At 48.1% G+C, this 23689-nt stretch overlaps 1 protein-coding gene across 4 annotated transcripts in view; it reads left to right on the plus strand.

The window, feature by feature from the left end:
• LOC137641326 (next to BRCA1 gene 1 protein-like) overlaps positions 1-23689 on the plus strand; it is a 337633-nt gene that overhangs the window by 37076 nt on the left and 276868 nt on the right. For all 4 annotated transcript variants that reach the window (XM_068373763.1, XM_068373760.1, XM_068373761.1 and 1 more), the window contains exons 2-3: positions 14701-14772; positions 14904-14945. In XM_068373763.1, coding sequence (XP_068229864.1) covers positions 14701-14772; positions 14904-14945 — 114 coding nt within the window. The remainder of the gene's footprint in view (positions 1-14700; positions 14773-14903; positions 14946-23689) is intronic.

Genomic DNA, 23689 nt, shown 5'->3' on the forward strand with positions numbered 1-23689 from the left:
CCGGGTCCCTCCTCTAGTCAACTCCGAGAGAGGCTAGAGGAGGATCGCTGAAACATCATCTCGACATGATGACTCACAGTGTCAGGGGCATAACTATGCCCCTGGTCCTTCTTAGCAGGCTACTCTGTGACGCAGTTTTTAGAAGAAAGGATGTGAATGCTCCAGGTGACTTTCACAACCTTTCTCCTGCAAGACGTAACCCACAGGAGCTCGATACGATCTCTATCGGTCCAGTGGTGGCTGCACAACAGTTGGTTATATACCTCAAGCTCCTTATTGGACAAGTAGCAGAAGGTTGAGAGCACTGTTACCCGGTTTTAGTCTGCGTGAATGAAAAGATTTGACTGGCTCTTATTCTTTTCTTCATCCTACCCTCTCGTGGGGAAAGCAGCATCCTGGGTTCTCTGCATAGCTGACCTCAAACCACTGTGGGTAAACCATGCTTCCTTGTGATCCTAGTATTAAGACTAATACTGTTACGTCCCCATACCCTGACGAGGTGGTATTGGGAAAGTCCTAGGCTACAAGTTCCCATCTAAAGAACTTCAGGAACACTTCCTCGGATGAGTCACACTTCTTCATACCTTCACACACAGCTTGTGTAGGCCGCAGTCCTTGCGTAGCAAGGTTCTAGCGAGGTGCAGGGACTTATTTCTTGGGTACTTACACACTCAAATAACGAGCCCCGGGCAAAGCCAAAAAGCCAGACTGGCAGGGACGTCCACCCTTCCTAATGGGTGAGTCACCCCTATTAAATAGCGTGGTTTGTATTGCAGTTACGGAACAAATGACAAATTCGTAGATAATTTGTATTTTTCCTAACTATACAAACCTTAGCTACTTAATCAAACTTGCCCGCCAGCCCTATCCCACTAGAAGTCCTACCTCCAAGCAAAGTGAGCTCAACCGCAGGTGTTTGTGAGTGGGGGGGGTAGCAAGCTACCCTCCCCTACCCCCGCTAACTAGCGGTGTGGTAGTCAACGCTCATTAAATTTTAATGGCTCGTCATTTCAGCTATGCTGAAAATAATACCCCTATTAAATAGCTAAGGTTTGTATAGTTAGAAAAAATACAAATTATTTACGAATTTGTCATGTCGACCTTCCATCTGACAGACCTGCCGACCTGCCATCACCATTTCTACATGGGCCTAATAAGGCTTCACCTAAGCATGCTAAGGCGCACCAACGAAACCTGTCGAATGCTCCTTAGTAGCTCGTCAGGCCCCATCACTAAACCCTAACACAGGGCATCAAGGGTGTACGTGCCAACACGCGCATACGCCCCAACAGGAGCATAGCTCCATCACGCGCTACGCGCTCCCTCATGCGCGTACGCGCCCACGTTCTGCGCGCCAGGTCTTGCCTACGCGCAAACATTCTCCTACGTGCCCAGCTGCGTGCCAACACTCACCTGCGCGCCATCAACCTCCTGCGCACCATCAGTCTCCTGCCCGCGCGCATACGCGCCCAACATCCAACTCTCCTGCGCGCCAACAATCTACTGAATGTAGTGCTGCTGGGAAGTCAACAAAGCTGGCTTCTCCCACATGCCACCCATTACCATCGCGCCAGCGCTCACCTTCGCGTCAGCCTTCTCCGGCACGCATCCACGAGGATACGCGCGCGCCCTGCGCACGCACACCCATCCTCTCCAAAGGATGCGCGCCAACATTCTCTCGCGCTCCCACGCGCCTCACATGATTCAACTGCGCGCTCGCGCACTAGGGATCTTTCTCCTGCGCGCGCATGCCCTACGGCTGGTACAGGTGTGCGAAAACTCCCGCGCATTCAGCGTATTAATCCTGCGCGCACGTGCGCCAACAGTCTCCCGCACGCGAATCCCGATATTCTCCCTCGCGCGAGTGTCAATGTCCTCCCGCGCGAGACTACTGAACTACGCACGGCAAGGTTGCCATTGCCTCATTCCCCTCCCCGCAAGCGCATACCACCGCGCATTGTGGGAGAAGGGAAACATCTAGAGGGGTCCAGGATCCCAAAGCCACCACAGGTGAACCCAACAATGATGGGGACTCCTCCCAGGGATCCCCCAATCCCTGTCCCTTCAAGGGGTATGTCTGACAGAGCATCTGTCAGCCAACAGCCCTGGTTCGGTGCACTGATCAGAGCCGTAACGCAGGCTTTCAAGCCTGTCTTCTCTGAATTTGGACACAGAACCATGGCTTCTTCTACCCCTTTGAAGAGAAAAAGAGGAGTTCCAGTCGCGGTCACTTCCCCAAGGGCGAAACTGACTCCACGCAGACCTTCGAGGCAGATTCCTACCTTTCCTCAGACTGCCTCTCCTTCCGTTTTGGACGAAGATTTCCCGTCCCTAAGGGAATCACACGAAGAGAGACTTTCCCCCATCACACCAACGGGGGGAAACCTCTCCTTGCCCCGAGGGGTCTACTCAGTCGGTGATTGAAAGGAACATGCCCCCTTCGTCAATGTTGGAGTCCTACATCCTTCCCAGGAAGGAATCTAAGGACTCCAAAATATTACCGAAGTCCTCTACTAGGACTAGGATGGAGCCAGCTAGCCACTCAGGGAACATCCGTGACTCCTCAAGAAGAGCCTTTGGGGACAGAAGGAGACTTCACTGCAAGTCCTACAACAGGAGGAGACCAGCAAGAGTCAGAACATGCATTTTGGCTAGTTCTGACTCTAATGAGGGCTCTCAACGGGTTTTCCAACCCAGAGATACCCCCTCTAGAGGGCAAGGACACGGTCTTGGACTGTGTCTTTGGTACTTGGAAATCTTCCAAGACCATTGCAGCACTGCCCGGTGCGACCAAAGAGCGCCTCCCACCTCCTCGCATACAGCAGAGGAGGTACTTCGAGATCCTTGAGGAGCATTGTTTAGCTCTTCCTCTTCACCACTCTCTGGAAGAGCTAACCAGAGGAGTCCCTCTTGAGAGACACTCCAACCGGCAGGTCTCGTTCTCGGCAGCCGAGATCCCCAACCAGGAGAAAGCTGCGAAGTGTGCTATGCATCAATATCTGGTTGGGGACCTTAGGTATCCTGATACGTTCTGAGGGTTTCTCCAAAGAACTTACCAGGAAAGCTATGGAATCCTTCCTTCTCTCAGGTACTTGCACGATTGAGTTTCTGGCCCACCAAGTCTCAAACTTGTGAGCAAATATCATCCTGAAACGTCGGGATGCAGTAGTTGAGAGATTTCATCAGAAGGTCCCTAGCATCAAGATCAATAGGCTCAGACATTCCTCCCTAGAGGGATCCGTCTTGTTCGAGCCTAAGGATGTGGAACATGCCGCTGAGAGGTGGAGGAAGTCTCATCAAGACTCCTTCCTTCATAGGGCTTTAACATCCAAGCCCTATAAGCCTCCAGCACCACAGCAGTCCCGTCCAGTCAAGACCACTAAGACGACAACAGCAGCGAAGACCTTGGTGTCTGAGCCCTTTCCTGTCAAAGAAAGGAAAGGCAAAAAGTCCTCCAGGGGAGGCCAGAATCCTAGAGGGAGCAGCCGAGGCCGCAAACACTAGGATAGGCATGTCCATCAGTGGGGGGATGCCTACAAAGTTGCTCAAACAGGTGGAAGCAACTCGGGGCCGATTCCTGGACAATCTCCGTGATCAGTTTAGGATATCGCGTCCCGTTCATAACATCTCTACCTCCCCTGACGACGAATCCAGTGTCATTGAACTCCCTTGCCATGGGATCGGCAAGGGGGCAAGCCCTTCGGGCAGAAGTCCTGACCCTGTTGAAGAAGGGTGCTTTCCAAGAGGTCCCCGACAGATCCCCAGGCTTCTTCAGTCGACTCTTTCTTGTGAAGAAGGTGTCTGGAGGCTGGAGACCAGTCATCGACCTCTCAGCTCTGAACAAGTTTGTCAAACAAACTCCGTTCAGCATGGAGACGACAGACACAGTCAGACTAGCAGTAAGACCGCAAGATCTCATGTGCACACTGGACCTAAAGGACGCGTACTTCGAGATCCCAGTCCATCCGTCTTCAAAGAAGTACTTAAGATTCAGCCTAGACAACAAGGTTTACCAGTTCAAGGTGCTGTGCTTCGATCTCTCCGCAGCACCACAAGTCTTCACCAGAGTGTTCACCCTAGTATCATCTTGGGCACACAGGATTGGCATTCGTCTCCTCCGTTATCTGGATGACTGGTTAATCCTAGCAGACTCGGTGTCAACCCTTCTTCAACACCAAGACAAACTTCTGAGACTTTGCCAAGATCTGGGGATCATGGTAAATCTCGAGAAGTCTTTCCTGCTTCCCACTTAAAGACTGGTATACCTAGGCATGATTATAGACACCATTCTCCACAAAGCCTTCCCATCAGACGACAGGATAGAAGGCTGAGGAAGGTTGTAAGACCTTTACTCAGACGAGAAGAACTTCCAGCCCAATCATGGTTACGTCTCCTCGGTCACTTTTCATCGCTAGCCCGTCTAGTTCCCAATGGTCGCCTCGGGATGAGATCCCTCCAGTGGCAACTCCAGTCCCGGTGGAATCAAGCTTACGACTCCCCGGATATCCAGATCCCTATGGGACCTGCGGAACTGACGGATCTCCAGTGGTGGGTGGCAGACGAGAACCTACGAAAAGGAGTGGATCTTCTCGTCCTCCCCCCGAATTTGATGCTGTTTTCGGACGCTTCAAGAAAAGGGTGGGGAGGGCCCCACGGGCTGCACCACACAACCTCAGGCCTGTGGTCAGAGTCAGGAAAGTACCTCCACATAAATCTCCTAGAGATGAAGGCCGCCTTTCTGGCCCTTCAACAGTTCCAACAGTACCTGGCAAGTCACTCTGTGGTGGTGATGAGCGACAACACCACAGTAGTGGCCTACATCAACAAACAAGGAGGTACTTTTTTGCAACATCTATCCCATCTAGCAGTAGAGATACTGATATTGGCCGAAATCCACTTGATACCACTATCGGCACGCTTCATTCCGGGCAAAAGGAACGTGCTCGCCGACAACCTGAGCAGATCATCTCAGATAGTGAGTACCGAGTGGTCTTTGGATCATCTAGTAGCCAACAAAGTCCTGACTTTGTGGGGTTCTCCGACTATGGACCTCTTTGCAACGGCCCTGAACTTTAGGCTCCCGCTGTACTGTTCCCCAGTCCCAGACCCCAAGGCGCTCTGGCAAGATGCTTTCCAAAAATGGTGGGACAATATCGACGTTTACGCCTTTCCCCCGTTCTTTCTGATGAGGATGGTAATCAACAAGACCAGAACATCAGTCAATCTTTCAATTACCCTCATAGCTCTGCTGTGGCATCACGCAGAATGGTTCCCGGACCTTCTACAACTCCTAACGGAGCCACGAAGAGAACTCCCTCCACGACACAATCTACTCATACAACCACATGCAAACATCTTCCACAAAGCCGTAGGTTCACTACGGCTTCACGCCTGGAGACTATCCAACATCTCCTGTCTGAGAGAGGATTTCGCAACAAGTTGCGATCAGGATGTCTGGACACCTGCAAAAGTCTTCAGTAGCAGTCTACCAGGCAAAGTGGAAAGTCTTCTTTGGTTGGTGTCGGGGAAGGGGTATCTCTCCACTTGATGCCACTATTCCAACAATAGCGGAGTTCCTCGTGTATTTGGGTGAAAAAATGCGCCTTTCAGTCTCGGCAGTGAAAGGCTATCGTTCAGCCTTATGTCTCGCCTTCAGGCTGAAAGGAATGAACATTTCTTCATCGGTAGAACTTTCTCTACTCATACGTAGTTATGAACTTACCTGCCCTCAGTCGGAAGTGAGACCTCCCCCATGGAACGTGGTTCGAGTTCTCAGGTCTCTTAAGAAACCTCCCTACGAACCATTACGCCAGGTATCAGATCGCCACCTAATCTGGAAGACGGTATTCCTGCTAGCCTTGGCCTCGGCCAAGCGAGTCACCAAACTTCATGGTCTCTCGTATGACATTGCTCATTCAAGGGGATGGGGGAAGGTAACGTTCAGCTTCGTCCCTGAGTTTATTGCTAAGACTCAGAATCCAGGAGTAGCGGATCCTCGATTCGACTCCTTCCGGATTTGTAGTCTCCGTACTTTAATAGATGACCCAGACTATCTCTTACTATGCCCAGTAAGGAGCTTGAGGCTGTACCTCAAAAAACAGCCGCTGCCCGTCCTCGTGTGCCAGCACTATTCGTCAGCACAGGAAGGACTAAGAGGAGGGTCACCAAGAACACCATATCTACATGGATTTCCAGGGTCATTGACCTGGTTCTGAATCCAGACCCTCCTCCGTCACGTTGCCCCAGAGCACATGATGTCAGGGTCATAGGTACGTCCCTGGCCTTCAAAAGAAATTTTTCAGTGACGCAGGTTCTTTAAACTGGGGTGTGGAAACGTCAAACAACGTTCACATCCCAGTACCTGCAAGACGTGACCCACAGGAGACTCGATACGTTCTCTATCGGTCCTGTGGTGGCTGCACAACAGCTGGTTTAAAACCTCAAGCTCCTTATTGGACAAGTAGCAGAAGGTTGAGGGCATTGTTACCCAGTTTTAGTCTGCATGAATGGAAAGGTTTGACTGGCCCTTATTCTTTTCTTCATCATCCCCTCTCTTGGGGAAAGCAGCATCCTGGGTTCTCTGTATAGCTGACTTCAAACCACTGCAGGTAAACCATGCACCCTTGTGGTCCTAGTATTAAGATTAATACTGTTACGTCCCCCATACCCTGACGAGGTGGTATTGGGAAAGTCCTATTCTACAAGTTTCCATCTAAAGAACTTCAAAACAACTTTCTAGGACTAGTCACACTTCTTCATACCTTCACACACAGCTTGCGTAGGCCGCAGACCTTGCATAGCAAGGTTCTAGCAAGGTGCAGGGACTCCTTATTTCTTGGGTGCTTACACACTCAAATAAGGAGTCCCCGGGCAAAGCCAAAAGCCAGACTGGCTGGGACGTCCACCCTTCTTAATGGGTGAGTCACCCTATTAAATAGCGTGGTTTGTATTCTAATTACAGAACAAATGACAAATTCGTAGATAATTTGTATTTTTCCTAACTATACAAACTTTAGCTATTTAACTAAACTTGCCCGCCAACCCTATCCCCCTTGAAGTCCTACCTCCAAGCAAAGTGAGCTCAAGCACAGGTGTGTGAGAGAAGGGGGGGGGGGTTAGCAAGCTACCCTTCCCTAGTCCCGGTAACTAGCGGTGTAGGTAGTACACCCTCGTTGAAAATTAATGGCTCGTCATTTCAGCTACGCCGAAAGTAATACCCCTATTAAATAGCTAAGGTTTGTATAGTTAGGAAAAATACAAATTACCTACGAATTTGTCATTTTATTAATAGAACTTACCTGGCAGTTATATATACATAGCTAATTATCTCTATTTCGGCAGAATTTTTCTAAAACTAGGCAACCGCCTTGTGGTGGTTGGGTGGTAACACCCGTTAAAGGGTGGTAGGAGGAATCATTCCCGTTTTCTGTTCTTCAGTTCATCTCTGCCGGCCGGATCGACAACACGTTGGTCCGTCATTAAGAGTTTTTCTTCGCTTTCCCTGCTCGGTGTACCAGTCTGCTTTTTTGGTGAAGTACTCTGATTTGGGGTTTTGGCGATCGTTGTATTTTGTTTTCTCTTAGCTTTTTTGCTGTTTTTCATTATGAGTGAAAAGAGTCATTACCGTATCTGTGCGAATGAGGAATGTAAGGTGAGACTACCGAAAATGGCGGTAGACCCTCACACCGTTTGTTCTAATTGTAGGGGTTTTGTTTGTGCCCTTGATAATAGGTGCGGGGAATGTAAGGTTTTGGATGAGAAAGATTGGTTAATTATGAAGCGCTATGTGCGTAAGCTAGAGCTCGATAGAGTTAGGAGAGCTTCTAGGTCTAAGTCTAAGTCTGTTAGTGGTAAGGAAGACGAACTTAGCGTAGATTTATCTATTGATCCTATTATTGATTCCTCTTTGGAAGTTGATCCTTCCCTTGAGGTAGTAACTCCTGCACCTCCTACAGGTTCCGTATCTACGGATGACCCTCGGTACGCTAGCCTGGCGGCCGAGTTGAAGGCCATTAAAGAACAACTGGAGGCGTTTAAAGGTAAGGAAAGTGAAAGTGCTTGTGTTAGTGCAGTGGAGGTGGCGACTGACCGAATCTGTCATACCCCTAGACCTCTACCAAGCTCCCAGGACCAAGGGAGAAGGTACGTCGATGACCGAAAGGGGGTGAGAGGTACGTACCCTCGGTCAGCCGTCGCCTCAGACAGTCCTGTTGTCAATTCCCAGGCTGCTCTTGACCGTTACGGGAAAGACGTGTCGGATGTGATGTTTTCTTCTCCGAATTCGTCCAGACGTAAATGGAAGTTTGAAGCTTCAAGACCTACTAAGAGGAGATGGAACCGCGACGAACGGTCTCGTTCTTTCTCTCCCGGTTCTAGCAGTTATGAACCTTGTCCGTCGGAGGATGATTTCGACTCCGTGCCTGTGAAAAGGGCGAAGCCTGCTGCCGAAGATCCTCCCCTTTCTACGAGTGTTATTCGTCAGCCCCCCCCTTCGGGGCCGCAATACCCAGTTGATGTTGCTAAATCCTTTATGTCTGTCATGCAGGAACAACTTTTGACTTTAGTACAAGCCTTTAGCCGCCCTCACGCCCAGTCTGACAGACGTAAAGACGACTCGTTGCCGATTAAAAAGTCTGCTTCTAAGAGAGAACGGAGTTCTTCTTTAAAGAAAACTTCTCCCTCTCTACGCCAGGATGAGGAATGTGTGCTTTCGCCAGGCGATACTTCTTCGCGATACCAGGGCGATACGTTTTCTCGTTCTCGATACCGGGACGATACCTTATCGAACGATGCTGCTTCTCGTTCTCGATGCCAAGACGATACCGCCTCCCGTTCACGTTACCAGCACGATACCTCCTCTCGTTCGCTTCGCCACGACGATACCTCCTCTCGTTCGCCTCGCCATGACGATACCTCCTCTCGTTCACAACGCCACGACGATACCGACCCTAGTTCTCGACGTCACGACGATACCGCCTCTCGTTCACGACGCCACGACGATACCGCCTCTCATTCTCGCCGCCACGACGATACCGCCTCTCGCTCTCGACGTCAGAACGACTCTGCCTCTCGTTCTCGGTCCCAGGGCGATACCACCCTGCCTCTTCGGGACGATACTGCCTCTCGTCCCAAGGATTCTTCTAGCGCTGGACTCCAGGATGCAACCCGTCTTTTGCAGGATGATGCCTTTGATTTGCCCTTGTCGGGTTCTAGTGTTCCTTCTTCTCTTTCGAAGGATATTGCAGATGTGGATCAGGACCTCGAGGATGTTTCTGATGACGATGATAATCCTGCCGACGCTGTGGGAGATTACAAAGTTCTCTCTCGCTCCCTTCTTGAACTTTTTGGAGAGGAATTCCAACCTGCTGCCCCTCAATCTCCTCAGTCCCAATTTAACAGAAAGAAGGCCAAGAAACAGTCGGCCTTCATCAAGATGAAGCTGTCTATCTCCGCAAAGAAGGCTCTCACGAAGATTGATGACTGGATGATGGAGCGGAGACAAACAGTTAAGACTTCCTTCTCGTTTCCACCAGCTCGTCTTGCTTCAAGAGCGGGTATGTGGTATGCAACTGGAGAACCTTTGGGTCTGGGAGTGCCTTCCTCCTCCAAGGGTGACTTCTCTGGTTTAGTGGACTCTGCTAGAAGGCATGCTCTCAACTCAGCCAAGGTCATGTGGTCGATGTCGGAGCTGGATCATCTCGTCAAAGGTATTTTTAGAGCCTTTGAGGTTTTTAGTTTCCTAGACTGGTCGCTTGGGACTCTCGCAAGGAAAACTGAACAGATGGAAGGATCTAGGGACCTTACCAGTATTATGTCCTGTATGGATAAGGCCCTCAGAGATGGGGCGAATGAGTTGGCTGCTCTGTTCTCAGCTGGGGTCCTAAAGAAGAGAGCTCTGCTTTGCTCTTTTGCTTCTAGGTCTTTTACCAATGCACAAAAGTCTGAGCTTCTTTACGCCCCCCTCTCTCAACATCTTTTTCCCGAGTCCCTGGTTAATGACATTACGCTTTCGCTGGCCCAAAAAGCCACCCAAGACCTTTTATCTCGTTCTGCTCGTAAGCCCTTGGCAGCCCCTCCTCCTTCGAAACGGGAGGAAAGGAGATTCCAGCAGCCCTTTCGGGGCAGGACTACTTCTTCAAGACCAGATTTTAGAGGGAGAAGGCAAGAATCAGGACCAAGATCTACCAGGGGTTCTTTCAGACCTCGCTCCAGAAAATGAAGTTCGTCTCCTCCAGACAGTAGGCGCAAGACTGTCAGGTTTTTGGCAGTCTTGGAAGAGGAGAGGGGCGGACACCTGGTCCCTCTCAGTCATCAAGGAAGGATACAAGATCCCCTTTCTGAAAAAACCTCCTCTCGCAGATGCTCCGCTGGCCTTAGTAGCCCGGTACTCAGATCCGGGGAAACAGAAGGCCCTAGTAGACCTTGTCAACCAAATGCTAGACAAGGGGGCGATAGAACCGGTTCGAGATCTATCCTCCCCAGGCTTTTACAATCGCCTGTTTCTGGTCCCCAAGAACTCGGGCGGATGGAGACCCATCCTGGATGTCAGCGCTCTCAACGTATTTGTGGAGAAGACAAAGTTCTCCATGGAGACGACTCAGTCGGTGCTGGCGTCAGTACGTCTAGGGGACTGGATGGTGTCCCTCGACTTGCAGGACGCATATTTCCATGTCCCCATCCATCCGACTTCGAGGAAGTACCTGAGATTTGTAATGCAGGGCAAGTGCTTCCAATTAAGAGCTCTTTGCTTTGGTCTCAGCACGGCTCCTCAAGTCTTCACCAGGGTAATGGCGAATGTGTCAGGTTGGCTGCATCAGGAGGGGATAAGGATATCCTTCTATCTGGACGATTGGCTGATTCGTTCACGATCGAGGGAGAAATGTCTGGAGGATTTACGGAAGACTTTTATGATGGCTCAAGATCTAGGCCTGGTCTTCAACAGGGAGAAGTCTCAGATCAGACCGAATCAGACTATTCTCTATTTGGGGATAGTTCTGAATTCAGTTCTTTTTCGGGCTTCTCCCTCTCAGGAAAGACAGACCAAGTGTCTCGTAAAAGTCAGAACTTTCCTGGACAAGAAGAGATGCACAGCGAAGGAGTGGATGAGTTTGCTGGGGACTCTATCCTCCCTCGAACAGTTTGTCTCTCTGGGGAGACTCCACCTAAGGCCTCTTCAGCACTTTCTTTCGAAGACGTGGAACAGAAAGATGCAGGAAGACTCCTTTTCCTTCCCCATTCCAATAGAAGTCAAGACTCTTCTGAAGTGGTGGCTGGACCCAACCTTGTTAGGGGAAGGGATCTCCTTACACAAGAAGAACCCAGACCTAGTGTTGTTTTCAGACGCATCAGAGTCAGGCTGGGGGGCAACTCTAGGAAGCAAGGAGGTCTCAGGCTATTGGGAACGAATTCAGCTGGGATGGCACATCAACAACAAGGAGCTGATGGCCATTTTTCTGGGGCTAAAGGCCTTCAAGGACTTGGTGTCTGGGAAGATTGTGGAGGTCAACTCAGACAACACCACAGCTCTTGCTTACATCAGGAAGCAAGGAGGGACTCACTCTCTGTCTCTGTTCGAGACAGCAAGAGAGCTCCTTCTTTGGGCGAAGGAGAACAGGATAAACCTGCTGACGAGGTTTGTTCAGGGACAGAAGAATGTGAGGGCGGACATGCTCAGCAGGAAAGGGCAGGTCCTTCCCACAGAATGGATCCTCAACCAACAGGTCTGTCAGAGTCTCTGGAGGCTGTGGGGGAGACCCCTCATCGATCTTTTCGCCTCCAACTTATCCAAGAGGATCCCCATCTATTGCTCCCTAGTTCCGGACAGAGAGGCAATAGCAGTAGACGCCTTTTTGATGGATTGGACGGGGATGGACACTTATGCTTTTCCCCCCGTTCAAGATCATCAATCTGGTAGTCAGGAAATTCGCCCTCCTCGATTCGGGACGGATGATCCTGATAGCTCCGTTCTGGCCGATGAGGGAATGGTTCACGGAGGTGGTGGACTTGTTGATGGACTTTCCAAGAAGCCTCCCTGCAAGTCCAAATCTGCTCAGACAACCCCACTTCGAGAGATATCATCAAAACCCCCTCGCTCTCAATCTGACTGCCTTCAGACTATCGAGAAGCTCGTCAGATCGAGAGGCTTTTCAGCGCAAGCTGCGAAAGCTATCGCCAGAGCGAGGAGGGTCTCTTCGCAGAGGGTCTACCAGTCCAAGTGGGAGACTTTAAGGGCTTGGTGTAGGAAGCACAAGATTTCCTCATCCACTACCTCTGTGAGCCAGATTGCGGATTTCTTGTTGTACCTCAGACAGGACGCTAAGCTAGCTGTGTCCACTATCAAAGGGTACAAAAGTATGCTCTCTTCCGTCTGTCGGCATAGAGGCTTGGACTTGTCTCGCGATAAGGACTTACATGACCTCTTGAAGTCTTTTGAGACGACCAAGCAGACCCAGTTAAAGCCCCCTTCTTGGAACCTTGATGTGGTTCTTAAATTTCTGTGCACCAAGAGATTTGAGCCCATCTCACAGGCTCCCCTTAGGGAGGTTACCAAGAAGACCCTCTTTCTTTTGGCCTTAGCAACAGCTAAAAGAGTTAGTGAAGTCCATGCAATTGAAAAACAGGTAGGCTTCAATCTGAATGGGGCAGTTTGTGCCTTGAGATTAGACTTTCTCGCTAAGAACGAGAACCCTTCTAAGCCCTGGCCGAGGACCTTTGAGGTTCCTAACTTGACCAACCTAGTGGGTCAAGAGCAAGAGAGGCTGCTCTGTCCAGTACGAGCCCTCAAGACCTACTTGTCTCGCACGAAAAGTGTGAGAGGCTCTTCTAGCTCCCTGTGGTGTTCTGTGAAAGATCCTCAAAAGCCCCTTTCCAAGAACGCTTTGTCCTTTTTCCTGAGGGAAGTGATAAGAGAAGCGCATCTCTTGTGTGAGGAGGAACACTTCGGACGTTTAAAAGTGCAAGCTCACGAAGTGAGGGCCATTGCGACCTCGCTTGCTTACCGCAAGAACATGTCGCTCCGTCAAATTATGGATGCGACATTCTGGAGGAGCAACTCTGTGTTCGCCTCTCATTACCTCAGAGAGGTGAGGGTGGATTATGAGAAATGTTATACCTTGGAACCATACGTAGCTACGGCTTCTGTATTAGGCAAAGGAGTTACTACCTCCCCTCAACCTTAGTTTTGATTACTTGTGCATAGGTTGGTGTATTTTTATTGGTTGTCTGAGGACTTCGACTTGTGTACAGTCACCTCAGTCTAGTTAGATAATTTTTATCTACTTTGCAAATGTTAGGTGGTTGGTTTGGTAAAGTTGCTGTTTTTTATTTTGGGCAATAGGTAGTCCTGAAGTCTAGTCAGATTGTTGGTCTCACCCCGTTGACAGACTCGATTGAGTGTTTTCAGCACTGCAGGTCACATCCTGGCTGACACTCCTAAGGGAAAGCGACTCAAGAGGCAGGAACCTTTGAAGTCAGCTACCTTAGCAGGTAAGGAATCAAGGTGTTTATTTATCCTACAACTTTTTTGGTTGTTTTCCCTTCGAATGTATATATAACTGCCAGGTAAGTTCTATTCATAAAAATAGAGTTTTTATGATAAAACAAAGTTTTATGAATACTTACCTGGCAGTTATATATACATTCGAAGGCCCACCCACCTCCCCTCAGGAGACAGGTCGGGCATAGATGAACTGAAGAACAGAAAACGGGAATGATTCCTCCTACCACCCTTTAACGGGTGTTACCACCCAACCACCACAAGGCGGTTGCCTAGTTTTAGAAAAATTCTGCCGAAATAGAGATAATTAGCTATGTATATATAACTGCCAGGTAAGTATTCATAAAACTTTGTTTTATCATAAAAACTCCATTTTTTTTCTAGCGCTGTGGTGCTTGATTATAAATCTTAACATACTATTTATATTGTGTTTTAACAAAACTATATTCTCCATTTTCAGATACTGTAAATTTATCTTTGAAATTTGGCCTTTACATTTATTTACCCGATTTGTAAATTCATAGGTTCCACTAAATTTTTCTTTTGTTAACTCCAGTTTCGGATGCAGCTTGCTCCGATTCCAAACAGATTAGGGGCTATGAATATTGTTTGTTTCTTCCTTTCATTTACAGCATGTTAGTTTATATTTGGCAGTATATTTTCTTGATCTTTTCTTTATAGTGAATAGTGGTATAATGTAAAAATGTCAGACTTATGCTACTTTGTTTACTATCGTATAATATCTATATGGAAACAAAACAGCTGCTATCTGATTCGAATGTTCATAACAAAACAACTTTTTTTTTTTTGGTTGTTATTGTGGCTGTGTGCGTTTACACAATGAATATAACGTTACTAAAGATAATTTTAACCATATATTTTAATTTTCTATCCCATTGAAGTAGAAGATGGAATAAAGAAACAGAGTAAAAATGTTTGTTGAAATTTAGTTTCTCAAAAAGTAACTTGCATGATACACAAGATTTATAATAAAATCATATTTTATGGATGAAAATTGGGGGTCGCACAATACGAGAGATCGGCTGTTACACGTGTATATACGGTAAGTGTTTAATCAGGATAATGGCAAGGTAAACATACAGTACTGTTCATATGTTCAAAAGTTTAAGGGGCCCTGAAAGTCATTTTATATTGCTGAAATAAAGATGAAGACCTGTAAATCTTATTTATATATTTCTTTTTAGTTTCAGAATCTGCTGAGTGTTAACCAACAAGAAAATATTTGTGTCAAATACAGTGATGAGGAAGGAGATAAGGTACTATCCCATAATTTGTTATTTTGACAGTTTGTTTCTTTTGCTATATTTTGTCTTATTTTTACTGGGTATGCATTGCACAGTAGTTGACATCTTGCTAAATTTTAAGAAGACTATTTTTTTCTCCTCAGTTACCAATAGACTCAGATGAGGAATACAGAGAGGCTCTTAAGGTATGTAATCATATGTATTCTTACTGGATATATTAGAGGGATAACTCGGGTTCAGTGGTATTTGATGTTTCTTCCTCATGAATTCTGTATTGGAACATTTTCAGGATTTGGTAGGTTTAGCTTTAATTTCTATATTAATTATGAGCCCCATCTACTCAGCAAATGATATGTCATTCAAGTTCTGGGCTCCTTTTTTTCTATGTTGTATTTAACCCGTCTTCTCACAAAGGCTATATAAGATAGGACCCGATAGCATTTATTATCGTATTGCAGAATAGATTTTATTTCCTTATATGCAGGATATAATGTTACACATTTGTTTCCTAACTGAAATACAATCCTACGCTATTTATTAGGGAAGAGCTGTTAACATTTAGCGAGGGTTAACTACCCATCCTGCTAGTTAGCGGGAGGGGAACTAGCAGGAGGGGTATGGGGTAGTTAGGTACCCCTCCCACTCACACACCTGTGAATGAGCCCATTTTGCTTTTGGCTCGCATGGTGAATGGCCGTTGCTGCTCTTCATCTGTGGTGGATAACGGGAGAGGGTAAGGTGTGGCACCCTAGTAGTACTAGCCAAACTCGGTTGAGTCCCTCGTCAGGCTGGGAGGAGCGTAGAGAGGAAAGGTTCCCTTTTTTTAATTTGTTTGATGGCGGCTGCCCCCCCCCCAAAAAAAAATAAAAATTTGGGGGAAGTGCCTTGGTATATGGATGGACTAATGCTTTTTTTGTTTTCTGATACAACTCAGGAACATACATAATGGTCTACTTTTAAATCGGCACTCTGGTGTAGATGCAACAGTTCCTCCTTTACTTAAACCATATGGCTCAGTCTCTCACTGTGCAAAGGAAAAGGCAACCCTTTTGACTGATGTTTTTGACAGTAAACAGAGTAATGAAAAACTTGAACTTCCTCATTCCTGTTTTCCTGAGGCTAAACTAACTAGTTTAGCTTTACGATCTTGTGAAATTATAAAGCTCTGTTGTTGGACTTTGATGCTTATGGAGGTGTTGACCCAAATGGTGTTTTTCCTTTTTTTTTTTTTTTATAAAGACTGAAGATTTCTTAGGTTCAAAGTTATCTGTTATTTTGCGCAAGTTGGCAAGAAGAGGAGCTTTTAGCATGTGATGGAGAATTGGTTATGTTACTCCTCTATTTAAATGTGTTTGTGGTAGCTCAAGTCCAACAGATTACTGCCCAATTTCCATAACTCCCATATTATCTAAAGTTTTTGAACCTCTTCTGGCAAAACATCTTAATAGGTTTGCTGAAGGTAATGATCTATTCCCTAGTTTGCAATTTGGTTTTCTAAAGGATACCCTTCTTAAAATCTCCATTGCTGTACAGAAATCCCTAGTTGTTCCGTGACTGAAATACAAACCACGCTATTTAATATGGGTTATTACTTTCGCGTAGCTGAAATGACGAGCCATTGTAATTTTAACGAGGGTTTACTACCCCCATTGCTAGTTAGTGGGGGGTAGGGAGGGGTAACTTGCTACCCCCCCCTCACACACCTGTGTGATGAGCTCACTTTTACTTTGGCTCGGGTGGTGAGCGGACATGTCCGCTTTCACCCTCGCTTTTTGACAGCCTATAATGTATTTTGTCTTTTTTACTTACTTTTTCTTATACTTGTATATATATATACATAAACATTCTTTATGTTTATGTATATATTTTGGTGTATAGAAATGTAGTAAGGTTTCTTTTCTGTGTTTGTGCTATGTGGTAGTGTACGACAACGACACCGGTAGTGGTAGGCCACCACGGTTTCGCGTCATGGGGCGCGGCCTCTCTTGGTCCTTCGGTCGTTTCCTTCGGCTTTCCGTTAATTCGTTCACCGTGGGGAATTGTTATCGCTGGACTTCTTCATCTTTTATCTTCGCTGTTCCTCCTTTCCTACGGGGAACTTGGATTCTCAGCGAAGGGAATGTGGGAGTTTAGTTTGACTACGTTCTCTCTCTCTATTCGAGGTCGTTCCCCCTTTTACTACTACTACGTACTATTAAGAAAACTTCTTTCCCGTTGCAGGCTGAGTTGCTTTCCGTTTTATTTGCCTCAATTATTTTTAATGAAATCTAATTGTATTTTTAACTTTTCAGCCTCTGGGGAACACTTCCCTTCAGGGGTCAGTGGTTCTTACTATTTGTGAACATTCAAAAATCAGTTACATGATTATAATTGTTATAATTCTGTTTTTCGTTAAAGTTCTCCGCCCTCCCCCTTCTCCTGTGAATGTCATTGTGGGAGGAGGGCGCATACTTGATTTTTAATTCTTATGTTTTGCTATTCCCTCGAGGTTACTCTTCGGAGTTCCTCCCGGCAAATTTCTGTTAAATAATTATTTTAACTTTATTTCCGCAGTTGACTATGCAGTTTTTCTTCGTTTGACTGAAGTGTGCCAACGAAGCAGAGCTGTCCTGTTTATGCCTGGGGAGTCTGCTGTCGCTGCCGTCTCTCTAGGACATCGTCAGGGTCGTTATCCCTTCTCTTATAAGTTCTCCCGTGACAACTGTCACCTCTTCAGTTCATCTTAGAACGATAAGGAGGTTCGCCTCCAGGGGAAGGTAACTTTCCTTTCGAGGGAGGTTCCCTTCCCAGGTGTGAGATCTTCCCCCTGCAGAGGGGGAACTTCTCATACCTTAATTTGCCTGGTCTTTAGGCAGTTGCTCTTGGTGCTGAGCTACCGCTTTTGTAACCATGCTCAAGGGGCTGAGCGGTTGCAAGGCTGGTCCATGGAACTTCCTGTGACTATGTTCTTGGGGCTGAGCGGTCTCTTCTGTAGCTATGCTGAAGGGGCTGAGCAGCTGCAGGATTAGTCTTGACCTCTCTCGTTCGCCAGGGAGGCCACACATAAGGGCTCCTCTTTGGAGGATTGCTCCTTATAGGTCAGCTTGCTGACCCTACAGCCCTTAGGGACATCACCAGTGTCGTCAAGTCTCTTCTATGAAGTGTTCACCTCTCTTGTTCGCGAGAGAGGCCACTCATAGAGACTCCTCTTCGGAGGACTGTTCCTGTTTAGACCAGCTTGCTGTTCAGTCACTATCACTTCGGTGTTTAGTGACAGGGAAACTTGGTTTCTCGTTACGCTGATTCTCGGGGTCTCGTAACTTTAGTTACGTTGATCGCTTGGGCTCTCGTAACTTTAGTTACGTTGATCCCTTGGGCTCTCGTAACTTTAGTCACTAACACTTCGGTGTTTAGTGACTAGGAAACTTCGGTTTCCCGTTACGCTGACCCTTCTGGGTCTCGTAACATTAGTTACGCAGAACCCTTGGGCTCTCGTAACTTTTGTCACTCCAACACTTCGGTGTTTAGTGACAGGGAAACTTCGGTTTCTCGTTGCGCTGACCCTTCGGGGTCTCGCAACTCAGGCTACCTTAGGCCTTTAATCTATCGTGCCCTTAGTCACTCTGATCCTTCGGGATCTCGTTCTCCAGACCTGCTGACCTGCCATCTCTGCTGACCTGCCGTCTCCGTTCCTGACTGCTGACACGCTGTGGGCGCCCACGCCCCCCGTTATCCAACGGACACAGTTCCCTTTGGGGCAGAGGGGCTTTCTCACATTGTGAGTAAGCCCCTTAAATGCCAGGTATCCCCTGTGCGCCAATGTTCTCCTGCGCGCAAGTGCTCGCCTGCTGGTCCTGATGTTCCTGAGACTGCTATCCAGAGACACCCTGTTCCAGGCACTGCTCGCCAACGTTCCCTGCGCATTGGCGCACATAGTTGGAGTTACTGAGATAGCGCACAGGCGCTCATCAGTGGTTCAGCCTGCAGTGTCTCTAAGTCTCTTCTACGAAGAGCACCTCTCCTGTTTGCGGGAGAGGTCTCTCATAGAGACCACTCCTCGGAGTATCAAGCAATATTTCCAGTGTGGATCGTCGGCTCTGGACTCTGAAGCAGACCTGCCTAGTCCTCTTCAGGGGATGCCCTCCCTTTAAGGACACATCCAGCTGATCCTTCAACCTAGCACACAACGTGTGCTAGCGCCAACAATCTTCTTATGCGCACAAGCGCCGACGATCTTCTCTCGTGTGCTAGCGCTGACGATCTTCTCTCGTGTGCTAGCGCTGACGATCTTCATACGCGCGTAAGCGCTGACGATCTTCATACGCGCGTAAGCGCTGACGATCTTCATACGCGCGTAAGCGCTGACGATCTTCATACGCGCGTAAGCGCTGACGATCGTCCGCGCGCAGGCACCGATGGTTTCCTGTGAGCAAGCGCCGACGATCTTCTTATGCTCACAAGCGCCGACAATCTCCTTGCACGCGCAACCACCGACGATCTTCTTGCACGCGCGACCACCGATGACCTTCAAGCGCCGATGATCTTCTTGCGCACGCAAGCACCGACGATCTTGTTGCGTGCGCAAGCGCCGGCGATCTCTTCTGCGCGCTCACGCGTGCCAACATTCTGGTCGCACAAGCTCTTCATTCTGATCCTGCTCGTCAATCTGATTCCTGCGCACCCTATGAAGTCTCGGCCGCGCCCGCTTGCGCTAACTGCCAACATTCTGGTCCGCACGGGCTCTTCATTCTGATCCTTCTCGTCAATCTAATTCCTGCGCACCCTATGAAGTCGCACTCGCGCGGCATTTCAACAGTCTCGCGCGCGACCCCTCGGGTATTTCCCATCGCGCGAGCGCTCTCCCTAGCGCAATTGCCAATACCCTCCCCCGCGGGAAGCTGCCGGACAACACGCTGTAAGGTCGCCATTGCCACTTTTCTCCCCCCCCCCCAGGCACAGAACAGTGTGCTTGCCGGAAGGGGGGAAGGTTCCAGAAAGGTCCAGGGACATGCCGTCCTTATCTTTTTACAGGTGACATCCCCTCCAGAGGGAGTGTCTGACAGCGCAATCGTCGGCCGGAAGCATGGTTTGGGACTCTAATCAGAGTGGTAGCACAGGCTTTCATGCTTTTCTCTCTGAATGGAGCCACAAATCCTTGGCTGCAACTCCTCCCCCCTGAGGAGGAAAAGAGGATTTCGGACGAGGTAACTTCTCCGAGGACGTAGCTGTCCCCTTGTAAGTCTTCGAGGCAGGTACTCTCCCCCCTCAGACTTTTCTCCTTCCCCTTCGGACAAAGTTTTGCCGCCCTCAGGAGAGTCCTGGGAGGTGAGACGTTCCCCAATTACACCATTGAGGGAAACCCCACCTTGCGCGATATGTTTTCTCGAATAAAGAAAGAGAAGAGCCTGCCTCCGTCGTTGTTGGAGTCCTGCATCCCTCCTGGGAGAGAGTCAAGGACTCCAAAGAAATACCGGAGTCCACTAGCACCAAATCTTCAGGCTCAGACATTCTTTGTTATGGGAACGAACCTGTTTGAGCCTAAGGACGTGAAGCAGGCGGCTGAGAGGCGTAGGAAGTCACTGAGACTCCTTCCTATATAGGGCTTTGACATTCAAGCCCTATAAACTAGCACCTCAGCAGTCATGTCCTACCAAATCAATGGCAGCTGAGACAGTGGGATCTATGCCCTTTCCGGTCAAGGACAAGAAAGGTAAAAAGTTCCCCAAGGGAGGGAAGAATCCTAGAAGGGGCAACCGAGACGTTCTGTAACACAGGACCTCTGGCCTGTGGTCAGAATCAGAATAGTGCCTCCATATAAATCTGCTAGAGATGAAGGCTGTTCTTCATGGCCCTTCAACAGTGCCATCAAAGACCTAGCGGATCACTCTGTGGTGTGATGAGCGACAACACCACAGTAGTGGCTTACATCAACAAGCAAGGAGGTACCTTTTTAAAGCAGCTATCCCATCTCCCAGTAGAGGTACTGAGATGGACCAAAGTCCACTCGATGCCTCTATCGGCTCGCTTCATTCCAGACAAAGGGAATGTGCTCACCGTCTGTCGGAGCAGAGCATCTCAGATAATGAGTACCGAGTGGTCCTTGGATCATCCAGTGGCCAACAAAGTCCTGACTTTGTGGGGTTACCCGACTGTGGATCGGCTCGCTACAGCGCTGAACTTCAAGCTCCCGCTGTATTGCCCCCAGTCCCAGATCCCAAAGCACTCTGGCAAGATGCCTTCCAACAACGGTGGGACAGCACCGACGTGTGCGCTTTTCCCCCGTTCTGTCTGATGAGGAGCGTGCTCAACAAGACCAGAATATCGGCCAATCGCTCGATGACCCTTTATAGCTACGCTATGGCATCAAGCGGAATGGTTTCCGGACCTTCCGCAACTCCTAACGGAACTTCCGGGAGAACTCCCTCTGCGGCACAAGCTACTTAAACATCCACACGCCAACATCTTTCACAAAGCCGTAGCTTCGCTTGGACTTCACTCCTGGAGACTATCCAGCATCTCCTCACTAAGAGAGGATTGTCGCAACAAGTTGCGAACGGGATGTCTGGACACCTGCGCAGGTCATCCGCAGGGGCCTACCAGGCAAAGTGGCGAGTTTTCTGTGGTTGGAATCGTGAAGGGGTATCTCTCCACTCGATACCACTATTCCAGTAAGAGGGGAGTTCTTTGTTTATTTGCGGGAAGAATGCGCCTTTCAGTCTCGGCAATGAAAGGCTATCGCTCAGCCTTAAGTCTACCCTTCAGGCCCCAAGAGCGTACTTTTCTTCCTCTCTTGGTACTTTCCCTACTCATACGAAGATACGATCTTACCTGCCCTCAGTTGGAAGTGAAACCTCCTCCAGGGAACATGGTTCGAATTCTCAGGCCTCTATGATCCATTTCGCCAGGCTAACTTGGAAGGCGGTGTTCGTACTAGCTTTGGCCTCGGCCAAGTGAGTCGGTGAACTTCATGGTCTCTCGTATGACATCGCCCATGCAAGGGGATGAGGGGAAGTAACGTTCAGATTCGTCTCTGAGTTTGTGGCTAAGACACAGAATCCGGGAGTGCCGGATCCTCGATTCGGCTCTTTCTGGATTTCGAGTCTTCACTCTGTAACAGATGACCCAGACCATCTCCTACTGTGTCCAGTAAGGAGTCTGAGGTTATATATCAAAGAACGGCTACATTCATCCCCAAGTGCAAGCTTTGTTTGTGAGCACTGGGAGAACAAAGAGGAGAGTCACCAAGAATACCATCTCCGCATAGATTCGTAGGGTGATCCATCTGTCCCTGAATCCTGACCCTCCTCCGTCATGTCGCCTTAGAGCGCATGATGTCAGGGTTGTAGCTACGTCTCTGACCTTCAAGAAGAACTTCTCAGTGATGCAGGTTCTACAAGCAGGGGTGTGGAAGCGTCAGACGACCTTCACAGCCCACTACCTGCAAGACGTGACACACAGGAGCCTTGATACCTTCTCTATCGGCCCTGTGGTGGCTGCACAACAGCTGATCTAACCTTAGGCTCCTTAATGGACAGGTAGAAGAGGGTTGAGGGCACTGTTACCCGGTCTTAGTCTGCATGAATGGAAAGATTTGTCTGGCCCTTATTCTTTTCTTCATCCTCTCTTTCCTTGGAGAAAGCAGCATCCTGGGTTCTCTGCATAGCTGACCTCAAACCACTGCAGGTAAACCCTGCTTCCTTGTGTCCCTAGTATTAAGTTAATACTGTCACGTCCCCATACCCTGATGAGGTGGTATTGGGTAAGTCTTAGCCTAAAGTTTTCCAGAGCTTCAGGTCAACTTCCTAGGATGAGTCACACATAATCCTTCACACACAGCTTATGTAGGCCGCAGCCCTTGCGTAGCAAGTTGCGAACGAGGTGCAGGGACTCTTTATTGTTGAGTACTGACACACTCAGCTAATGAGTCCCCGGGCAAAGCCAAGAGCCAGTATGCCTGGGACTTTTCCACTCTTCCTAAGGGTTGAGCACCCATATTAAATAGCTTGGTTTGTATTTCAGTTACGGAACAAATGATAAATTCGGAGATAATTTGTATTTTTCCTAACTATACAAACCTTAGCTATTTAATCAAACTTGCCCGCCAGCCCTATCCCCCGTGAAGTCCTACCTCTAAGCAAAGTGAGCTTATCACACAGGTGTGTGTGTGTGGGGGGGGGTAGTAAACCCTCGTTAAAATTCTAATGGCTCATCATTTCAGCTACGCCGAAAGTAATAACCCATATTGAATAGCTAAGGTTTGTATAGTTAGGAAAAATACAAATTATCTCCGAATTTGTCATATTGTGGTCTGGAAGTTCGTATGATTGGTCTTGATTCTAGTGCTGCCTTTGTCCCTGTTAATCATGAGGCCCTTGTTTTCAAACTTAAACAGTTGGGATTGGGTGGTTCATTTCTTGGCATTATTACTGATTTTTAAGTAATAGATCTCAAAGAGTTGTTGATGGGCACCATAGTGAGTATAGGAATGTAATATCTGGTGTTTCACAGAGTCGTGTTCTTGGCCCATTGCTTTTCATTCTATATACACATGACATGTGGTTTTGCCTAGAAAACAAGCTTGTTGCATATGCAGGTGATGCTACTCTCTCTGCATCAATTCCATCCCCTGAATGTAGATCTGAGGTTGCTGAATCCCTTAATAGAGATCTAGCTAAAATTAGTGCATGGTGCAAGTTATGGGGTATGAAGTTGAATCCTAACAAAACTCAAAGTATGATTGTAAGTAGGTCAAGGACAGTGGCTCCTCAACATCCGGATCTCGGTATTGATATTTCTTTAACTTTGTATGACTTAAAATTTTAGGTGTGATTCTCGACAGCAAATTTACTTTTGAGAAACACATTAGATCTGTGTCTTCTTCAATTGCACATAAAATTGGCTTATTAGAGTGTCTTTTAAGATTTTCGGTGATCAATCTATTCTGAAGAAT

This window comes from Palaemon carinicauda, chromosome 5 (assembly GCF_036898095.1).
Source record: "Palaemon carinicauda isolate YSFRI2023 chromosome 5, ASM3689809v2, whole genome shotgun sequence".
Taxonomy (NCBI): domain Eukaryota; kingdom Metazoa; phylum Arthropoda; class Malacostraca; order Decapoda; family Palaemonidae; genus Palaemon; species Palaemon carinicauda.